The sequence below is a fragment of the Artibeus jamaicensis genome, unplaced genomic scaffold, assembly GCF_021234435.1.
Source record: "Artibeus jamaicensis isolate MK-2021 breed Jamaican fruit bat unplaced genomic scaffold, CSHL_Jam_final contig_1803, whole genome shotgun sequence".
NCBI classification, from domain to species: Eukaryota; Metazoa; Chordata; class Mammalia; order Chiroptera; family Phyllostomidae; genus Artibeus; species Artibeus jamaicensis.
Genome location: NW_026521356.1, coordinates 4,172,720 through 4,188,850, shown reverse-complemented (window position 1 = coordinate 4,188,850; position 16,131 = coordinate 4,172,720). Strand labels below are relative to the sequence as shown.

The window sequence follows — 16,131 nt, the reverse complement described above, 5'->3', positions numbered from 1 at the left end:
TCGCCACAGGGACCCACTGGGTCCCGTCCAATCGCCCATTCCCTCGTTTGTCTATCCAGCAGGAATGCGCGACCACAGTCAACCCGCAGCCCTGCTCTCTCGCTGTTTCCCCGAGGTTGCTCGCTGGGTCTCTCACTAGGTCCAACCCTGAGCCTGGATTCCGGGCACCTGAGTCCGTCTGACTGAGTTTTTCTGTGCTACCCCACTCCACCAGCTGCTGGTTTCGCCCCTCTTACCGGTCAGACTGAAGAATTTGTTGTTAACAGACTTCCGAAAAGTTCAATTTTCTGTGTTCTGGCTGTGTTTTCTGTTGCTAATATTTAGTTGTCTCTAAACTTGGTTGTGTGAGGAAGCAGGGCGTCTCCACCTATGCCTCCATCTTGGCGGAAGTCCTAGAAATTGACATTTGTGCAATGCAGTTATTCCTGCTGTGTGTTAGAGATACATACTTTATGTTAGAGATATAATTTGCTTTGAGCTCCTCAGATGGGGCCCCACAGTGTTTTCTGTGGTCCCAGGAGTGCCCCAATAAGCATTGTCTCCAGGGCTTCATGTCCTAGTCCCCAACTCTGCAGATCCTCTTGCTCACTCCAGGTGGAGGTAAGTAGGGCTTCCAGCAGTGGAGAAGGGACATTCCTGGGAACAGTCAGCAGGTGTGGCATCTAACGGCCTAGGGAACAGGTAGATGAGGCCACAAGTTAGAGCATGGGCCTGCCTCCTGCACTCATTAAACATGTATTTATCCAGCCCCTACTTTGTGCCAGGCACAGTGCTAAGGCACCAGGAATATAATTTGGAATGAGATAGATGTGATTCCTTTCCCCATAGTGCTTAGGTTCTGGACATTCTAGGGGACCTGAGAGCTGGTAAGTGTGCAGGGTTGGGGTATTTGTAAAGCCTGTTGTGTTTACTGACATGTGAGGCCAGTTATCACCAGGGCGCTTTAGCCTGTCTCTGTACCATGGATGAGGTGGAGTAGAAGGGGGACTGTGCAGTCCTCAGAGTGAGCTTATTTTCTGATTATTTGAAACTGACATCATCTGACTCGGGTGCTGTTTCTGGTATAAGAAGGGAGTGCTCTGGGGAATGTTGAGAGGTGATGAAATGTGGGCCTCTGGAGCCTTCCGCTGATCCATTTACAGTCAGTGTCAGGGCTGTGTCACAGTGGGGAATGCAGCACTTACAGTCACAGGTGGTGTCATTTAAGATCACACCTTCTCTGTGCCTCAGCTGCCTGCTCTCTGAAAATAGCCCTACTAACCTGCCACAGGGCCAGTGTAGGACCAAAGGTTCTTAAGAGTTGTTCCAGCTCTCAGATCTGTGATTTCTGATGTGGCTGCTTTCGCTTCCTGCCTCTTAGAACAAGTTTTGTGTGGGGTCATAGTTATCAGGCTTTGGCCCTTCTCAAGAAGCGGTAGAGCAAAATGATCTTCTGTGCCGCTGCATCTCATCTTTCTGAACACACACCCTCTGTGACGATAGAGAAAAAATAAAGGAAATTTCGTTCTGGCATTACCTTGGCTGGGTTTCGAAGCATTTTTACCCAGTTCTAGAAAGTGAGCTCTCTGTTCCTGCTTTATTCACCCTTCTTCCATTAGGCCCCTGATTATTCTTTTCCAAGCTCTTTAATGTTTCAGTTCCACCTGCCTCACTGCTTTCTCTGCACTGGCAAAGCTGGCATAGAGACCCCTCCAGCCTTTAGTCATTTCTCTCTCAGGTCTCCCACCCCATTTTCTAGTACCAGCAGGCAGCACAAAAGCGTTCTTGGAATTAGCATCTTGAGAAAATTAGGTTGATATAATGTTGATTAAATTTTCTGAGCTCCAAATGATTTTAAACTCCTGCCTGGCAGAGGAGCTCTGTCAAGCTGATGGGAAGTCACAGCATCCTTTTGGGCTTTTGAATGAAAGTGCCTCCAGCAGCTGGTATCTGATTATTGTCTCTTGCTGTCAGGAAGGTAAAGCAGGCACCAGGCCGAACCATTCAGGTCGAGGGAGATGTTAGTTACATAGGAAAAGGCAGCCGTGTTTGTAATGCTTCAGGCAGAGTCTTGACCTGAATTGATTATTAGTGGCCATGGAGAATTGCCCTTTCAGGATGTTTCTCCACACTCTACTATAAAAAGTGATTTCTCTCCGGCCCCTGGTATTTTCTTCTTTTTTTAATCTCTGTTTTTCCCTGAGCACCAGAGTGACAGCCAGGGCCAGTAGACTTGGTATGTTTTTCAGGTGAGCAGAGATGCTTTGGAGCAGTTACCAGAAAAGATGGGAGTGGCTGAAGCCCCAGCCACATACCAGGTGGCGGTAGAAGTTGAAAAGAGACTAGGGTGCGAAATAAAGGAATTCTGAACAGGAGTTGGAAGAGACAAAGGAAAGAAGGAAATTTAGATTCTTTGGGTACATGGAAGTGTATTATAAACCATAACATCGTGTGAGGAATTTGTGTGCCTCCGGATGTTGTCGAGGTAAGAAAACGTGTTTTGAAGTGTAACAGGTGACAGAAACTGAAGGTCGGTGTTTAAGTTTCAGTGCTGTTTCAGAGGAAGTGAGAGCACTTAGAAAGTGCCCAGTGAGGCACCGGAAAGAGAACAAGATGGAAGAGGACGGGAGTTTTCACTCTGAGATAGTTAATCTAGTTGAATACAGTATCTTACATTTTAGTATTTTACAGTTTATTAAGGTTTTTGACATTTGGTAATTTATTTAATCCTACAGCAGTCTTAAATAACCTACATTAGTCCCAGTTTATAGTTGAGGAAGCTTGAACTTCAAAGCATAAATTGTGTGCTTGCTGGTGACTACACAGCCAGTAGGTAGCAGAGGTGAAAACCCCAGCTGTCCTTTCTATGACAGGTCCTTCTGGCTGTGGCCTGTGAGGGCCCCAAGTCTTGAAATCACAGAATGAGATCATAGTTACCGTCTCTTTTTGGAGGTGAGATGCTTTTGTTGGTGTACACCCCTTTCTTCCCCTAATCTTCCTTTGGGCCAGCTGCCCACCCGGAGAGGCTAGAGCCTGGGCCTGGGGCACTGGGGCCCACCCTGTGGTGAGGACCAGTGTCCAGCCTGTGCAGGCCTTAGGCTTGTGACCCCCGGCTCATTACTGCTGTACTGTCGGGAAAGTGCTACATGATGTTCTTGGTAAGTGCCATTAGGTCTTTTGTGTGTGCAAATGAATATAATCCAAATATATGAGCCGTTGATGGCTTAGGAACAAGGAATGGGGCAGAGTGGTAGGGAAGGGACGAAGGAACTGATACTGCATAGCATGCCTGGGTGGGCTTGTCGCAGGATAGTGAAGTGTGTTTTTAGCTAAAGTCACTTATTCCAGAAACATATTCACTGTTTTTGATAAAGCTAGATAGCTATAGTCAGAGGGAACACCTTTGTCACCTAGAAATGGACTGAATTGTGGATGTTAGTTTTTCTATTTCTTTCTTAAAACTGTTTTCCCTAAAGCTTTCTGATCTTTATCTGGTGGTTACAGAACTCTGGAGAGCACTGGGCCGTGTCAGTCTGTAGAGAGCACAGGCCAAGCTGCCTGAGCCCCTTCGTCAGGGCCCTCCTCTGCCACTACCTAGAGCCCAACCTCTTGTTGGAGATGGGGCCTTCTCTCCACTGTGGAGGGTCGGGGCAAGGAGAGTCCCCGTCCGGGGACCAGGTGTGTAAAAGAGAAGTGTTAAACACAACACAGGTCAGTGCTGCGTTTAGCACGAATTTTAGATTAAGAGTTAAAGCTACTCAAGTGGCCCAAACTATAATCCAACAAAAATTCAAATGGTTATTATAATGTAGTTATTTCTGAGCTGTGGGTGTTCTGAGGGTGCTCTGGAAGCTGCACACCTATGTTTCCTTTTCCCTCTGTCTCGTCCGCTGCCAGCTGTGCACCGTCCAGGCCCCCAGCTACCAGAGAGGCACAGGCAAGAGAAGAGAGGGGTGTTAAAAAGGAGGAGACCAAATGCCCTGTGGTGTCTTAGATCCTGGAGCAGAACAAGGACTCTAGTGGAATCTGAATCAAGTCTGAGTTTAGTCAATAATCGAGTACCAATGTTAGTTTCTTGGTTTTGACAAATGGCAGTGTAAGATGTCAGTAAAACTGGAAACTGGGTGAAGGGTGTACGAGAGCTCTGTCTTTGCAACTTTTCTGTAAACCTAAAATTATTACAAAATAAAAAGTTAATTGAAAGAAAAGGAAGAGCCTAGGAGGAAGGGGAGCAGGGAAGCAGAGGCTGTGGTCTGGGAAGGTAGGTAGGTGCTGTGGCTGAGGCCGACGACTTCAGAGTCGCCAGACATGGGTTGGACAGCAAGACCCGAGTCTGGCACTCAGGCCAAATGGCTCCCGGTTTTCCTTTGCTGCACACTGGTTGGGAACAGGACAGTGTGTCTTGGTGTCTCTTCCTGTGTGTAATGCATCAATTCTGCTCAGTAGGACTCTTGTAAGGCAGGATATAGTGAAGAAAAGAGGCCGAGAAACAAAAAATGCACACTCAGGTGCCCATTAAGATGTGTTTATGAGGAGTCTGAGCTAGGCCTGTTGGTGGGGAAGGCATCAGGGGTATTTCAAGGTGGGGATGGGCAACTCCGGAGGGTGACGGTCACAGAGTTGCATTTCCTGGGTGTCGTGGTCCTGGCAGGAACTCTGCCTCGTGCTTGGGGAAAGGGTGATTTCACTCCCTGCCTGCTCCCCACTGAGCCATCTCTTTTCTCTTTCTCCCTTGTTTTCCACTTGCCTTTGCAGAAACCTCTGGTAAAGGACCGGGAAGCCGAGCTTCTGTACTTCGCTGATGTCTGTGCAGGCCCAGGTGGCTTCTCGGAGTACGTGCTGTGGAGGAAGAAGTGGCACGCGAAGGGCTTCGGAATGACTCTGAAGGGCCCAAATGACTTCAAGCTGGAGGACTTCTATTCAGCCTCCAGCGAACTCTTTGAACCTTACTATGGTAGGGACACAGAGGGTACAAGGGGACTTTAGGTCAGTAGCAGCTACTGTCCACTTGCCATGTTTTCTTTCCTAGGTCTCTCAGCCTGGGGGTCCTAGTCCTATGCCATGAAGGTCTCGGTTCCCCCTGGGCTGTCCCTTTTTACCCCAGGCCTGCGGGGTACAGGTTCAGCGCTCTGCTAGGCAAACTCTCATCCAGACCATACTCATTCCATCTTTCTTCTCTGGGGTAACAGGAGATAATGAAACTGCCTGACCTCCAGCTGAGGACTGGCAGGGTTATTAACATACACACCCCATGTCCACCCCAGCCTGGGGCCGGGGTGTGGAAAGTATTGGTAACAGACAGCTCAGCAACCTCGCAGCAGTCCCCTCCACTCGGTCTTGATTGTTGTGATTTGACAGCAGGTTCTAAGTCCTTTCTTAATGGTCCTTCTTAGAAAGTCAGTACTGCTTCTGAAATGTAGGCACTTTAAACATAATGTTGGCCTTAGGGAGGAAGGCCCTGTGTTTCAGTTGCTGACTTTTGGCTGGTTAACTCCTTTTCATCTCTGTTTTATTACATACAGCAGGGCCCTGTTTCTGCCTCTTGGTCCATCACTACAAGGCAGTCTTGCAAGAGGGGTCCTGCAGAGAGTTGCTCCTCACAGGGGCTTTTCTCCTGGACCTCGTGACCCACCTGGTAGCTTTTTCACAGCCCCAGAGAGCTCTTGCCCCAGCTCTTGGGATGCATAGGACCAACGAGATTAATGTGAATCTTGTGTCCTACAGGCGAGGGTGGGGTCGATGGAGATGGAGACATCACCCGCCCAGAGAACATCACTGCTTTCCGGAATTTTGTCCTGGATAACACGGATCGCAAGGGAGTCCACTTTCTGATGGCTGATGGGGTAGGTGTTCTGCTCTCCATAGGCTGATGCTTTAGGTATTTATCACAGAGGCTTCAGAATTGTTTTTGTTTTATTATGTTAGCCCTTTAGCTGCCCTGGAAGGTGCTAGCCCACTGTTCAGATAGTAAGGGATGCATGATTTATGTTTCTATTCTTTTGTGCATATGTTTCAATGATAACTTTGTCAAGGCAATGATGTTGTGGACACCTTTGCTCGGAGCAGGTGGCCCCTCTCAGCTCACTTCTTCAAAGGGCCTTGGTCGGCTGTGAGATTCAGTGAGGTAAGGACCATGACTCAGGTGAACTAGGCAAAACTGAGAAGAGCATTTCCATTGTTTGTCACCTGGGTGCCACTCTTGACAGAGGCTGTTTATACACCGCCACCTCTAGGCCTCTGGATGGGCTGATAGATGAGCACATAACCAAAGGCAGCAGTTCCAGGGAACCCACAGCAGGCTTTCTGTCAGTGGCTGGGCTAAAGTGAATATTCTTGGAGCCTCGTTCTTTGGGCAGCTGCTTAAAGTACGGAGAGGAACCCACTGCTGCTTTCTCACCCACTAGTCTGATGTGACAGGTAGTCTTTTCTGGAGTGGGCCACCACTTAGTCTAGAGGAGGGACAGAGAATATGGCAGTCGCTCCAGAGTCACATGGCTAGAGTTGAGAAAAACCTCTGGAACAGCTTGGGTAGCCTTTCAAGTATCAGCTTCTGGAAAGATGAAGGAATGTGCAGGATGCCAGCGTGGGCTCTCAGAGTGTTGTGCATAGTAGGGAATAACACAGGCTGGGGGGCGGGGGCTGCCCCGGCTGAGCAGCCAGTGTGTTTCTTGCAGTGCTTGGGAGGCCCTGTTGCAATCGGGCAGCTGGAGTAGCAAACTCAGGGGTTGTGTTTCTTCTTCAGTAGTGTAGACCAGTGACCTGAGCTGCTCTTTTTCTTCTTCTTTTTGATTGACCCTATAAACAGGCATGTATTTTTGACAAGCATTGATCAATTTAGAAGGCATTGCTAAACACTTTTTAAAATATTTTATTATTCATTTTTAGAGAGACAGGAAGAAAGGGAAAAAGAGTGGGAGATAATCATCAATGTGTATTGTATTGAGAGATACAATATATCAATTGGTTGCCTCTCAAATACCCTCCAGCCTGGGGATCCAGCCCGCAACCCAGGCATGTGGCCCAACCAGGAACTGAACCAGCAGTCTTTCAATTCATAGGCTGGCATTCAGTCCACACCAGCCAGAGTCTGCTAAACGTTTTTGATTTCTGGATCATTTAGCTACTACCTTCGTAAGACTGAGTCAGGGAAATCTGGCCTGGCTGGGGCCAGCTTAATGAATGACAGCCTCATTTACTTTTTAAAAAATTATTGTGGTTAAAGCCCTGGCTGGTGTAGCTCAGTGGATTGAGTGCAGGCCTAGAAACCAAAGGATCGCGGTTTGATTCCCAGTCAGGGCACATGCCTGGGTTGCAGGCCAGTTCCCAGTGGAGGACGCACAGAAAACAACCAAACATTGACATTTCTCTCCCTCTCTCCTTCCCTTCCCCTCTGAAGATAAAGAAATAAAATCTTTTAAAAAATTATTGTGGTAAAAAACATGCAACACATTTATCATCTCAACCAGTTGTATGTGTACACAGTTCAGTAGTGTTAAATATATTAACATTATTCTGAAAGAGATCTTCGGGATGTTTTGATTTTACAGAATTGAAACCATGCCCATTAAACAGCTGCGCTCTCCCCTCCCCCGGCCTTCAGCCTCCTTTTCTTCTCTGTGAGTTCGGCTCTCTGCTCCCTGCGGGGCTCTCACAGGAGGAGACCACTCCGAACAGCAACATATGTACTTTGAACAAACGTCCTGGCCAGAGACCCTGCTAGCTAGAGGGTGAAACTTTGAACAGGAAAGTGGGTTTCGTGATTAAATCCTTGTTCAGCAGAGAAAGTGAGATCACTGAGTGTCAGAGGTTTGCTGACTTTTCTTCTGTCACAAAACCGGGGCCTGTGCAGCGTTCAGCACAGAGGCTGAGGGAGGCCAAGCAGAGCACTCGCGCCACACGTACTTCCTGGGTCTCATCAGACTCACCAGAGCATCGTTTCCTATATTTGGCCTGTGACTAGCCAGTGCGTTGCTTCTATTCTGCCTTACTCTTCCCTCGGATTTTTTTTTTTTTAAGATTTTATCTTTAGAGGGAAAGGGAAGGAGAGAGGGAGAGAAATATCAATGTACGGTTGCCTCTAGTGTGTCCCCTGCTGGGAACTGGCCTGCAACCCAGGCACGTGCCCCGACTTGGAATCAAACCAGCATCCCTTTGGTTCACAGGCCCACGCTCAATCCACTGAGCTACATCAGCCAGGGCCTTCCCTTGGATTCTTAAGTGAGTGTTGCTGGACCACCTCCTTGGAAAACCAGACTTGGTTCCACCCTCTGGGTGTGTTAGAGCAGATGGCACTGGTCCAGTTGTCAGGCCTAGGTCCTGTTCATAATGAACCATATGACCTGCCAAAATAATTCAAATGCCGAGCTGTATCTTTATCAGTCAGGTGGTGGAGATCCATGAAAACACTTGAAGAAATCTTAATGAAGATGAGAGATGTTTTTGCAGTCGTCTTCACTTCTGTTTCCCACCCCAGTTCTTGTGCTGCCATTTCAGGGTTTCTCTGTGGAGGGACAGGAGAACCTGCAAGAGATCCTGAGCAAGCAGCTGCTGCTCTGTCAGTTCCTCATGGCACTCTCTGTGGTCCGGACAGGTGACACTCCCTCAGCCATCTCCCCATCCCAGGACCCGCTGGAGGCCCCATTAGCAAAGAGCATGCATGAGTGTGGGCTCAGAAGTTAAAAAAAGAAACCTGCTTGTGTTAGGTGACGGGTGACTGAATGAGGAGTTTAGGGAAGAAAGTGCTGCAGAATCCTCTAAGTCCCCCTCTAAAACTAAATGAACCCCTTAAACTGCCTCTGACATTTGATGGACCTAGGTTCTGAGTCCCTGACTTGGTCACATTTATTCCCTGAGATCACCTTACCTACCTCCTGGACTAGAACCTACTGACAGGTGTTTTTTCTCTAATCCAGGAGGCCACTTCATCTGTAAAACCTTTGACTTGTTCACACCATTCAGCGTGGGGCTCATCTACCTGCTGTACTGCTGCTTTGAACGAGTATGTCTGTTTAAGCCGATTACCAGCCGTCCTGCCAACTCAGAGAGGTGAGGTTTTCCTTTCCATTTTAATCCGAGTAGTTGGCTAAATGTCAGAACACACATCCTGGTGCATCTCTGGCATGTTCCCTCAAGCTACATTAAAAACCTTGACTCGAAAGAAGTGATTAAGCCCAGAGGAGTCAGGATTTGGACCTTTAGTGGGTCTGTGATATGCCAGTTCAGTCTCTGCCTCCTCCTTTACAAGCCTTATTCACCACACTTACGTGGGGGGATCCTTGGGTTGGCCCAGGAAGGAGGAGGTGACCAATGGAAGGGACACCTGGAGAAACATGGGTTGGGCCAGGGCAAAGGGACCACCAGTCAGAAGCCTCCTAGGCAGGACACAGTGCCATGCACAGTGTGAGAAAATGCGGCCAAACTGAATTGCTAGGTGGCCTGTTAAAAACACAAGATTTCCGAGCCCCATCCCTGGAACGTCTGATTGATGAGTCTTTAATTTATCAGAATCCCCAGGTGATGGTGATGCAGGCAGCTTGGCACAGGGCCCTTGGGAACCACAGCCATAAAGACTAGAAATATAGTCCAACATAAAAAAGAAGGATTTGAGGTGAACTTTTGCAGCACAGAGTCTGTGCTGTTCCTTGTACATAGACTTAAGGCTGTTAAACTTCATGACTCCAGGGGTCTGGGGAGGAGGAATGTTGGCAGAAAGTCCTTGTTCGTGGAGTGAAATTTTTCTCCTGCCAGGTATGTGGTGTGCAAGGGCCTGAAGGTGGGCGTAGATGATGTGCGGGAGTACCTCTTCTCAGTCAATATTAAACTCAACCAGCTGCGAAATACTGATTCCGATGTCAACCTTGTGGTCCCTTTGGAAGTGATCAAGGGAGACCATGAATTTACTGACTATATGATACGGTCCAATGAGAGGTAAGCAAACCAGGTATTTGTTGTTGGCACCACTAGGGTATTAGGGAAGGCCAGAGAATGAAGGACTACATGATTGGCTCTTGGTATCAGTTTGTCAACCCTGAAAAATTGGTAATTGGATTTGGTCTGCTTGTTCTTGGGCCCCTGGGACTTAGAATACCTTAGAGACTCTCATCCTGCTCCCACGCCCTTTCACGAGGGCGGCCAGTGGGAGCCTGGGTGCCATAGCTCTGCCCTGGGGGCCTGAAGAGCAGCCTCCTCTTGTGGCCCTTGTGGTGGGAGTAATTTCCCTTTAATTGCTTGTTTGTAACAGGCTGTTGTGGTTGTTGGCTTGTGGAGCCCCTGATTGGAGGCGGGAGGTAGCTGGAAACAAGTACATGACAGGCTTTGGAAGTTTTGATACTAAAGCCTTTGCCAGTTCATGAGTTCCCCAGATGGGTGATTTGAATGCTGCTGTTGTGTGTGTGTTTTTTGTTTTGTTTTTAAACCTTGTTTAATTGTTTCTCCTCCTCCTGGGTAGTGGTAATATAAAGTTGTGACAGTTGGCTCAGTTTTTTAGGGGCACGCGTGAGAAACAAGTTTTTTTGTGGTAGGTTGGAGAGCTGTATAGTAGCAGTGAGTCTGTGGAAGTGCTTTCTTGGGGGACTGAATAAGGTCATTCTATCCATTCCTCTGTCCATGGACATTTAGGTTGTTTCCGCATCTTGGCTGTTTTGAATAATGGTACAGTGAACATAGGGATGCTAATATCTTTTCAAGATCCCAGTTTCAGTTATTTTGGGTAAATACTCAGAAGAGGAATTGCTGGATCCTAATGGTGTTTCTCTTTTTTTTCCTTGCTTCGTTGCACCTCTGGTTCCTCCAGTGTGATGTTCAATTGAAGTGATGAGAGCAGACGCCCTAGCCTTGTTCTTGATTTTAAGTGTGAAATCTTTACCCATCAAATATGGTGTTAGCTGTAGGTTTTTCGTAGATATCTTTTATCAGGTTGACAAAGTTTTCTTCTATTCCTTTGTTTGCTGAGAATTTTTACTATGCCTAGATGTTTAATTTTGTCAAATATTTTTTATGTATCTATAGAAATTATTTTTCTTCTATTTCATTTATAGTGAATCACATTGATGATTTCCAAATGGCAAACAGATCTTGTGTTTTTATTTTTATATTTTTTAAAGATTTTATTTATTTATCTTTAGAGGGGAAGGGAAGGAGAGAGAGAGAGAAATATCAATGTATGGTTGCCTCTTGTGTGTCCCCTGCTGGGAACTGGCCTGCGACCGAGGCATGTGCCCCGACTGGGAATCAATCCCAAACTGTGGTTGCTTGGTTCCCAGGCCTGTGCTCAATCCACTGAGCTACACCAGCCAGGGCCAGATCTTGTGTTTTTAGATTAAGTCAAGTTGGTCATGAGTTACACTCTAATATGTTGCTATATTTGATTTATTATATTATCAAATATAATATATATTTGATTTAATATATGTTATATCTTATTACATATTAATGATTTTTGTGTCTATGATCATTAGGGATATTAGTCTCTAAATCTCTACTCTTTTGAAGTTCTCGTCTGGTTTAAATATATATGTGTATTTAAGTGCTATATATTTCTCTTTATAATCCTGTAATTTATACATAAATATATAAAAAGAAAAAGAGCCTAAAAATCAAGAAGTTAGAAAAAGAAAAGCAAATTGAGCCCAAATTAAGAAGCATAAAGGAATTAGCCTTGACCACTGTGGCTTGGTTGGGTGCAATCCTATAAAGAGGAGGTTTTTGGTTCAATTCCCATTGGAGGCACATGCCTGGGTTGTGGAGCAGGTGCCCAGTCGGGATGCATGAGAGAGGCAACTGACTGCTGTTCCCCTCCTACATTGATGTTTCTCTCTCTCTCTTTCTCCCTCCCTTCCTGTCTCTCTAAAAATAAATAACTATATTTTTAAAAAAGGAATTAATAATTTTATTTTACTTAATCAATTATTCATAGCATTTACATGTATCTATATTAAATTTTCCTTTAAGGACTGTTTAGCTGAGTCTCCCACATTTTGATATCTTTTTTTCATCATTACATCATTCAAAATATTTTAAAAAATTTTCTTACAATTTGTTCTTTGATTTATGGATTATATAGATATGTGATATTCAATATCCAGATATTTTGGGATTTCTAAGATATACTCTATGATTTTCATCCTTTGAAACTTACTGAGATTTTTTTTCTGGCCTATCCTGTGATCTATCTTTGTGAATACTCCAACTGCTATTATTGAGTATAGTGTTTTATGAACATTAATTTGGTCAAGTTGGTTCATAGTGATTTTCAGATCTTACATATCTTAACTGATACTGACTACTGCTATCGGTAGCTTAAAGAAGGATGTTAAAATGATTTGTCTATTTTTTAGTTTTCCTTCACATATTTGGGGTCTTTGTTATTAGCAGGCACACACACATTTAAGGTTATTTTTTCTTCTTAACAAATTGACCTTCTGTCAGTGTGGCGTGTCCTTCCTTATCTGAGGTATACCCTTAGTCTTGAAGTCTACTTGTCTGATAGCAATGTAGCCACATCATCTTTCCTTTGTTCACTATTTATGTGGTTTATCTTTTCATGTCTTTTTATTTTCAATTTGTCTTTGTGTTTGTAAAAAACATATGGTTGGGTCCTGACTGGTGTGGCTTGGCAGGTTGGGCATTGTCCCATGAACTGAAAGGTCACTGGTTCTATTCCCTGTCAGGGCACATGCCTAGGTTGTGGGCTAGGTTCCTGGTTGGGGGTGTGTTAGGGGCAACTGATGTCTTTCTCCCTCTCTTTCTCCCTCTCTTCCCCTCTCTCTGAAAATAAAAAAGTAAAATATTTAAAATAAGTAACATATGGTAGGTCCAACCTTTTTTATCTAGTGTAACAGTCTCTCTCTCTTTTTTTAAATCCTCACCTGAGGATATGTTTATTGATTTTGTGGGGGGTGGGGCGAGGATATCAATTGGCTGCCTCCATTATGTGCCCTGACTGGGGAATGAACCTGAAATCTTTTGGTTGGACACTCCAACCAACTGAGCGACTTGGCAAAGGCCAGGCTCTACCTTGTAATTGGGGTGTTCAGTACTTTTACACGGACTGCAGTTATTGATATGTTTGGGTTTAAATCCCTTGTCTTGGTTGTTTGGTTTCTGTTTACCCTGCCTTCTGTTTCTCTGTTCCTTCGGGGAAGCAAATGAAGTGTGTTAGTAGTGTGTCTTTTTTATCTTCTTGGGGTTTTCTTTTTATGCTCTTTGTATGTTATGTTGCAGTTAACTCCAGAGATTACGGTGTGTGTCTTCAGTTTGTCATAGCGTCTTCAAAAAGTGTTCTGCTTTATGAATAGTGTAAGAACCTCTCCAGATGTAAACATGCTTTTGTAATTCTCCTTCCTTTGTGCTCCTGTTTTATATAAAAATCTTACTTTACATTGCCCTTTTTATTTTAAACAATCTATAGTCTTTTATTTTTTATTAAAAAATTATTTATTGATTTGAGAAAGAGAAACATCAATTTTGTTGTTCCACTTATTCATGCATTCATTGGTTGATTCCTGTATGTGCTCTCACCAAGGGTCGAACCCACAACCTTGCTGTATCAGGATAACGCTCTAACCAACTGAGCCACCCGGCCAGTCTAACAGTCTTTTAAAGAGATTTAAAGATATATGTGTGTGAGTATTTATTCTTACTTATTTATTTTTAAAGGTTTCTTGGTATTTACTGACGTTCCCATTTCGGTGTTCTGCATTGCTTCCTGCAGAGCCAGGTTTCTGTGTGGAATCATCTCTCTTCACCCTGAAGGATTTCTTTTAGCCTGTGTTTGTAGTGCACTCGCTGGAGACTAACTCCCTCAGCTTTTGTCTTTTGAAAATGTTTTTATTTACTTTTCACTTTTGAAGGATATTTTCATTGGATATAGATTTCGAAGTTGGTCATATTTTTCTTTCAGCACTTTAAAGATACTGTTCTCTGCTTTCCTTGGTTTTTGATTAGAAGTCAGTCAGTAGTGTTGCCATTGTTTCCCTGTGTGTCTGTTTCATTTGTGCTTTTCTCTGTATCTTTTGTTTCCAGCATGTTGAACATGATGTGTTTTATGTTTGTATATGGCTTCTTTTTTTCAGTGTGGATTCTGCTTGGGGTTGTTCTTTTTACTTTGGGTCTGTAGATTGACTTTATTCATCAATTTGGGGAAATTCTTAGTTACTATCTTGTCATTATATTTGTCCTTTCTTTCCTCTGCTTCTGAGATTCCGGTTATATTTATGTTACATTATTTGTTATTATCCACAGAGCTCACATGCTTTGTTAGGGTGTTCACTTTTTTTATGTTTTAGTTTGAGTTTTTATCTGTCAGGTTCACTGATTCTTTCCTCTACTGTGTTCAGTCTGCTGGTGAGCCCATCAGAGTCATTCTTTAACTCTAACATCCTATTAAGTCTAATTTTATTTGCTTTAAAAATATCGTTTATATATTTCTGTTGATATTCTTCATCTGTTTATGCATGTTGTACACCTTTTCTAGTAGATCCTTTAAGGTGTTTTTCAGTTATTGTACAGGCCCTGTCTGATAATTCCAACATTTGGACCATCTCTGGATCTTGCTCTGTTGCACTGTTTTCTTTCTCATCAGTGGGTCATCTTTTCTTGCTGTAGCACAGGTTTTATATGTCTTTATTAAATTCCAGACAGTGTATGTAAAAGAAAAATGGAGACTAGAATAAAAAGAGCAGCTGTTAGTGTTTATGGATTAAGTCAGTTTAGTCTGTAAACTAGGTCTGTGCTTTGTTGTTGCTTTATTTAGAATCAGTTCACCAGTGCTTTCACCTTAGTAAGGATGGGATCAGAACCATCCTTTTAGCAGGACCTGAGTGTATGAAGAATCTGATTCTTTTTTCTACTTTACCATCAGCCTTCAGGAGGCCCATGTAACCATACTTTGGGGTGTGGTTGAAGGGGTTCTGTATCAACTCTCAGTCTCTCCCCTAAATATAGATGGTGATTGTTCCTGCTAAACTTGTCTGTCCTGATGTCTTTTGGCTGTGTTTTTGGTAATCCTTCTGAGATTTTTTTTTTTTCCCTTCTAGACACTGTAGTCTGCAGATCAAAGCTCTGGCCAAAATCCATGCCTTTGTTCAAGACACGTGAGTCTTGCCCATGCTCTAGAATTTCACTTCAAAGGAGGATCTCTTCATTTTGCTCCTCCCCCTGAGCTCTTTATTTCATTTCAGCAAACATTTAAAAATTTGTACTCTTTTATCTCCTACTCTGCTGTGGTCTGTGAAGGATGTCAGAGAAACATATGGCATGATGAACCTTGCCCTCCAAGGCTTTATGATGTCTTTGGGAAGATAAGATTCTAGGAAGAGGATACAGGAAAAGTTATTAACTGTGTATCAGAGGGCGTAGAATACATCACTCAGGAGACACAGAATAAAGAGTGCTCAGAGAGGAAAAGTAGGACTGGTTAGGGAATATCTCTAGTCGGGGCAAGCATAAGCTAATTCATCTTTCTGTGGCATAGTGATGTCCACCAGGATGGATTTATTGGGGCCTGTGTCAGCAGAGGAGGAATCAGGATGTACCCTTGGGTAACTGGAGGGAGGGTGTGTGGGGAACCCTGGCGGGTGTCCAGGTGGTCAGACGGGGAGTCTCCTTTCCCGTTGTGGCAGTGAGGGAAGGTCATCCCCTTTTGTGTACATCTGAACTCCCGTCTTCAGGAGGCAGAACCATGGGCCTGTGATAAGCTCTCTGGGCTGACGGTAGCATGGCCTCTGTGTACGCACACACATTTATGCATGTGGGCTGCTTCTCTCTTGGGTTCTGAGGGGTGCAGAGAGGCACACTCCTTGTACCTCATGGAGGTTTTAATCACTTGCTGTCTTTATTTTCCCAGGACCTTGAGTGAGCCTCGGCAGGCAGAGATCCGGAAACAGTGCCTTCGTCTTTGGGAGGTGAGCATCTCGCCCTAGCCCCTTGTCCCTCCAGGGCAGGGAAGCTGTAGAGAAGAATAGGTTTGACTCCCAAGCATTTCACGTTAAGGTCTTTCTTTTGCCTCGTGAACATGTCTGCCCTCCCTCACAGCATTCCAGAGCTGGAAGTTTCATCATTATTGGCTTTTACCTCCTTGGCCCTTTCACTGCCAGTTTGGCCCTGCAGCTGGGTCATAAAGGCCAAGAGTGGTGGGTGAATAGGTCTCGTGTC

General features: G+C 44.8%; 1 protein-coding gene across 4 annotated transcripts in view; it reads left to right on the top strand.

Annotated features, from left to right (window-relative positions):
- Nucleotides 1-16,131, top strand: part of CMTR1 (cap methyltransferase 1) — a 46,955-nt gene that overhangs the window by 19,052 nt on the left and 11,772 nt on the right. For 3 of the 4 annotated variants that reach the window (XM_037146211.2, XM_037146208.2, XM_053671081.1), the window contains 7 exons: nucleotides 4,735-4,933; nucleotides 5,704-5,822; nucleotides 8,473-8,569; nucleotides 8,892-9,024; nucleotides 9,727-9,906; nucleotides 15,015-15,071; nucleotides 15,824-15,881. In XM_037146211.2, coding sequence (XP_037002106.2) covers nucleotides 4,735-4,933; nucleotides 5,704-5,822; nucleotides 8,473-8,569; nucleotides 8,892-9,024; nucleotides 9,727-9,906; nucleotides 15,015-15,071; nucleotides 15,824-15,881 — 843 coding nt within the window. The remainder of the gene's footprint in view (nucleotides 1-4,734; nucleotides 4,934-5,703; nucleotides 5,823-8,472; nucleotides 8,570-8,891; nucleotides 9,025-9,726; nucleotides 9,907-15,014; nucleotides 15,072-15,823; nucleotides 15,882-16,131) is intronic. The other variant, XM_037146212.2, reaches the window with a different exon arrangement.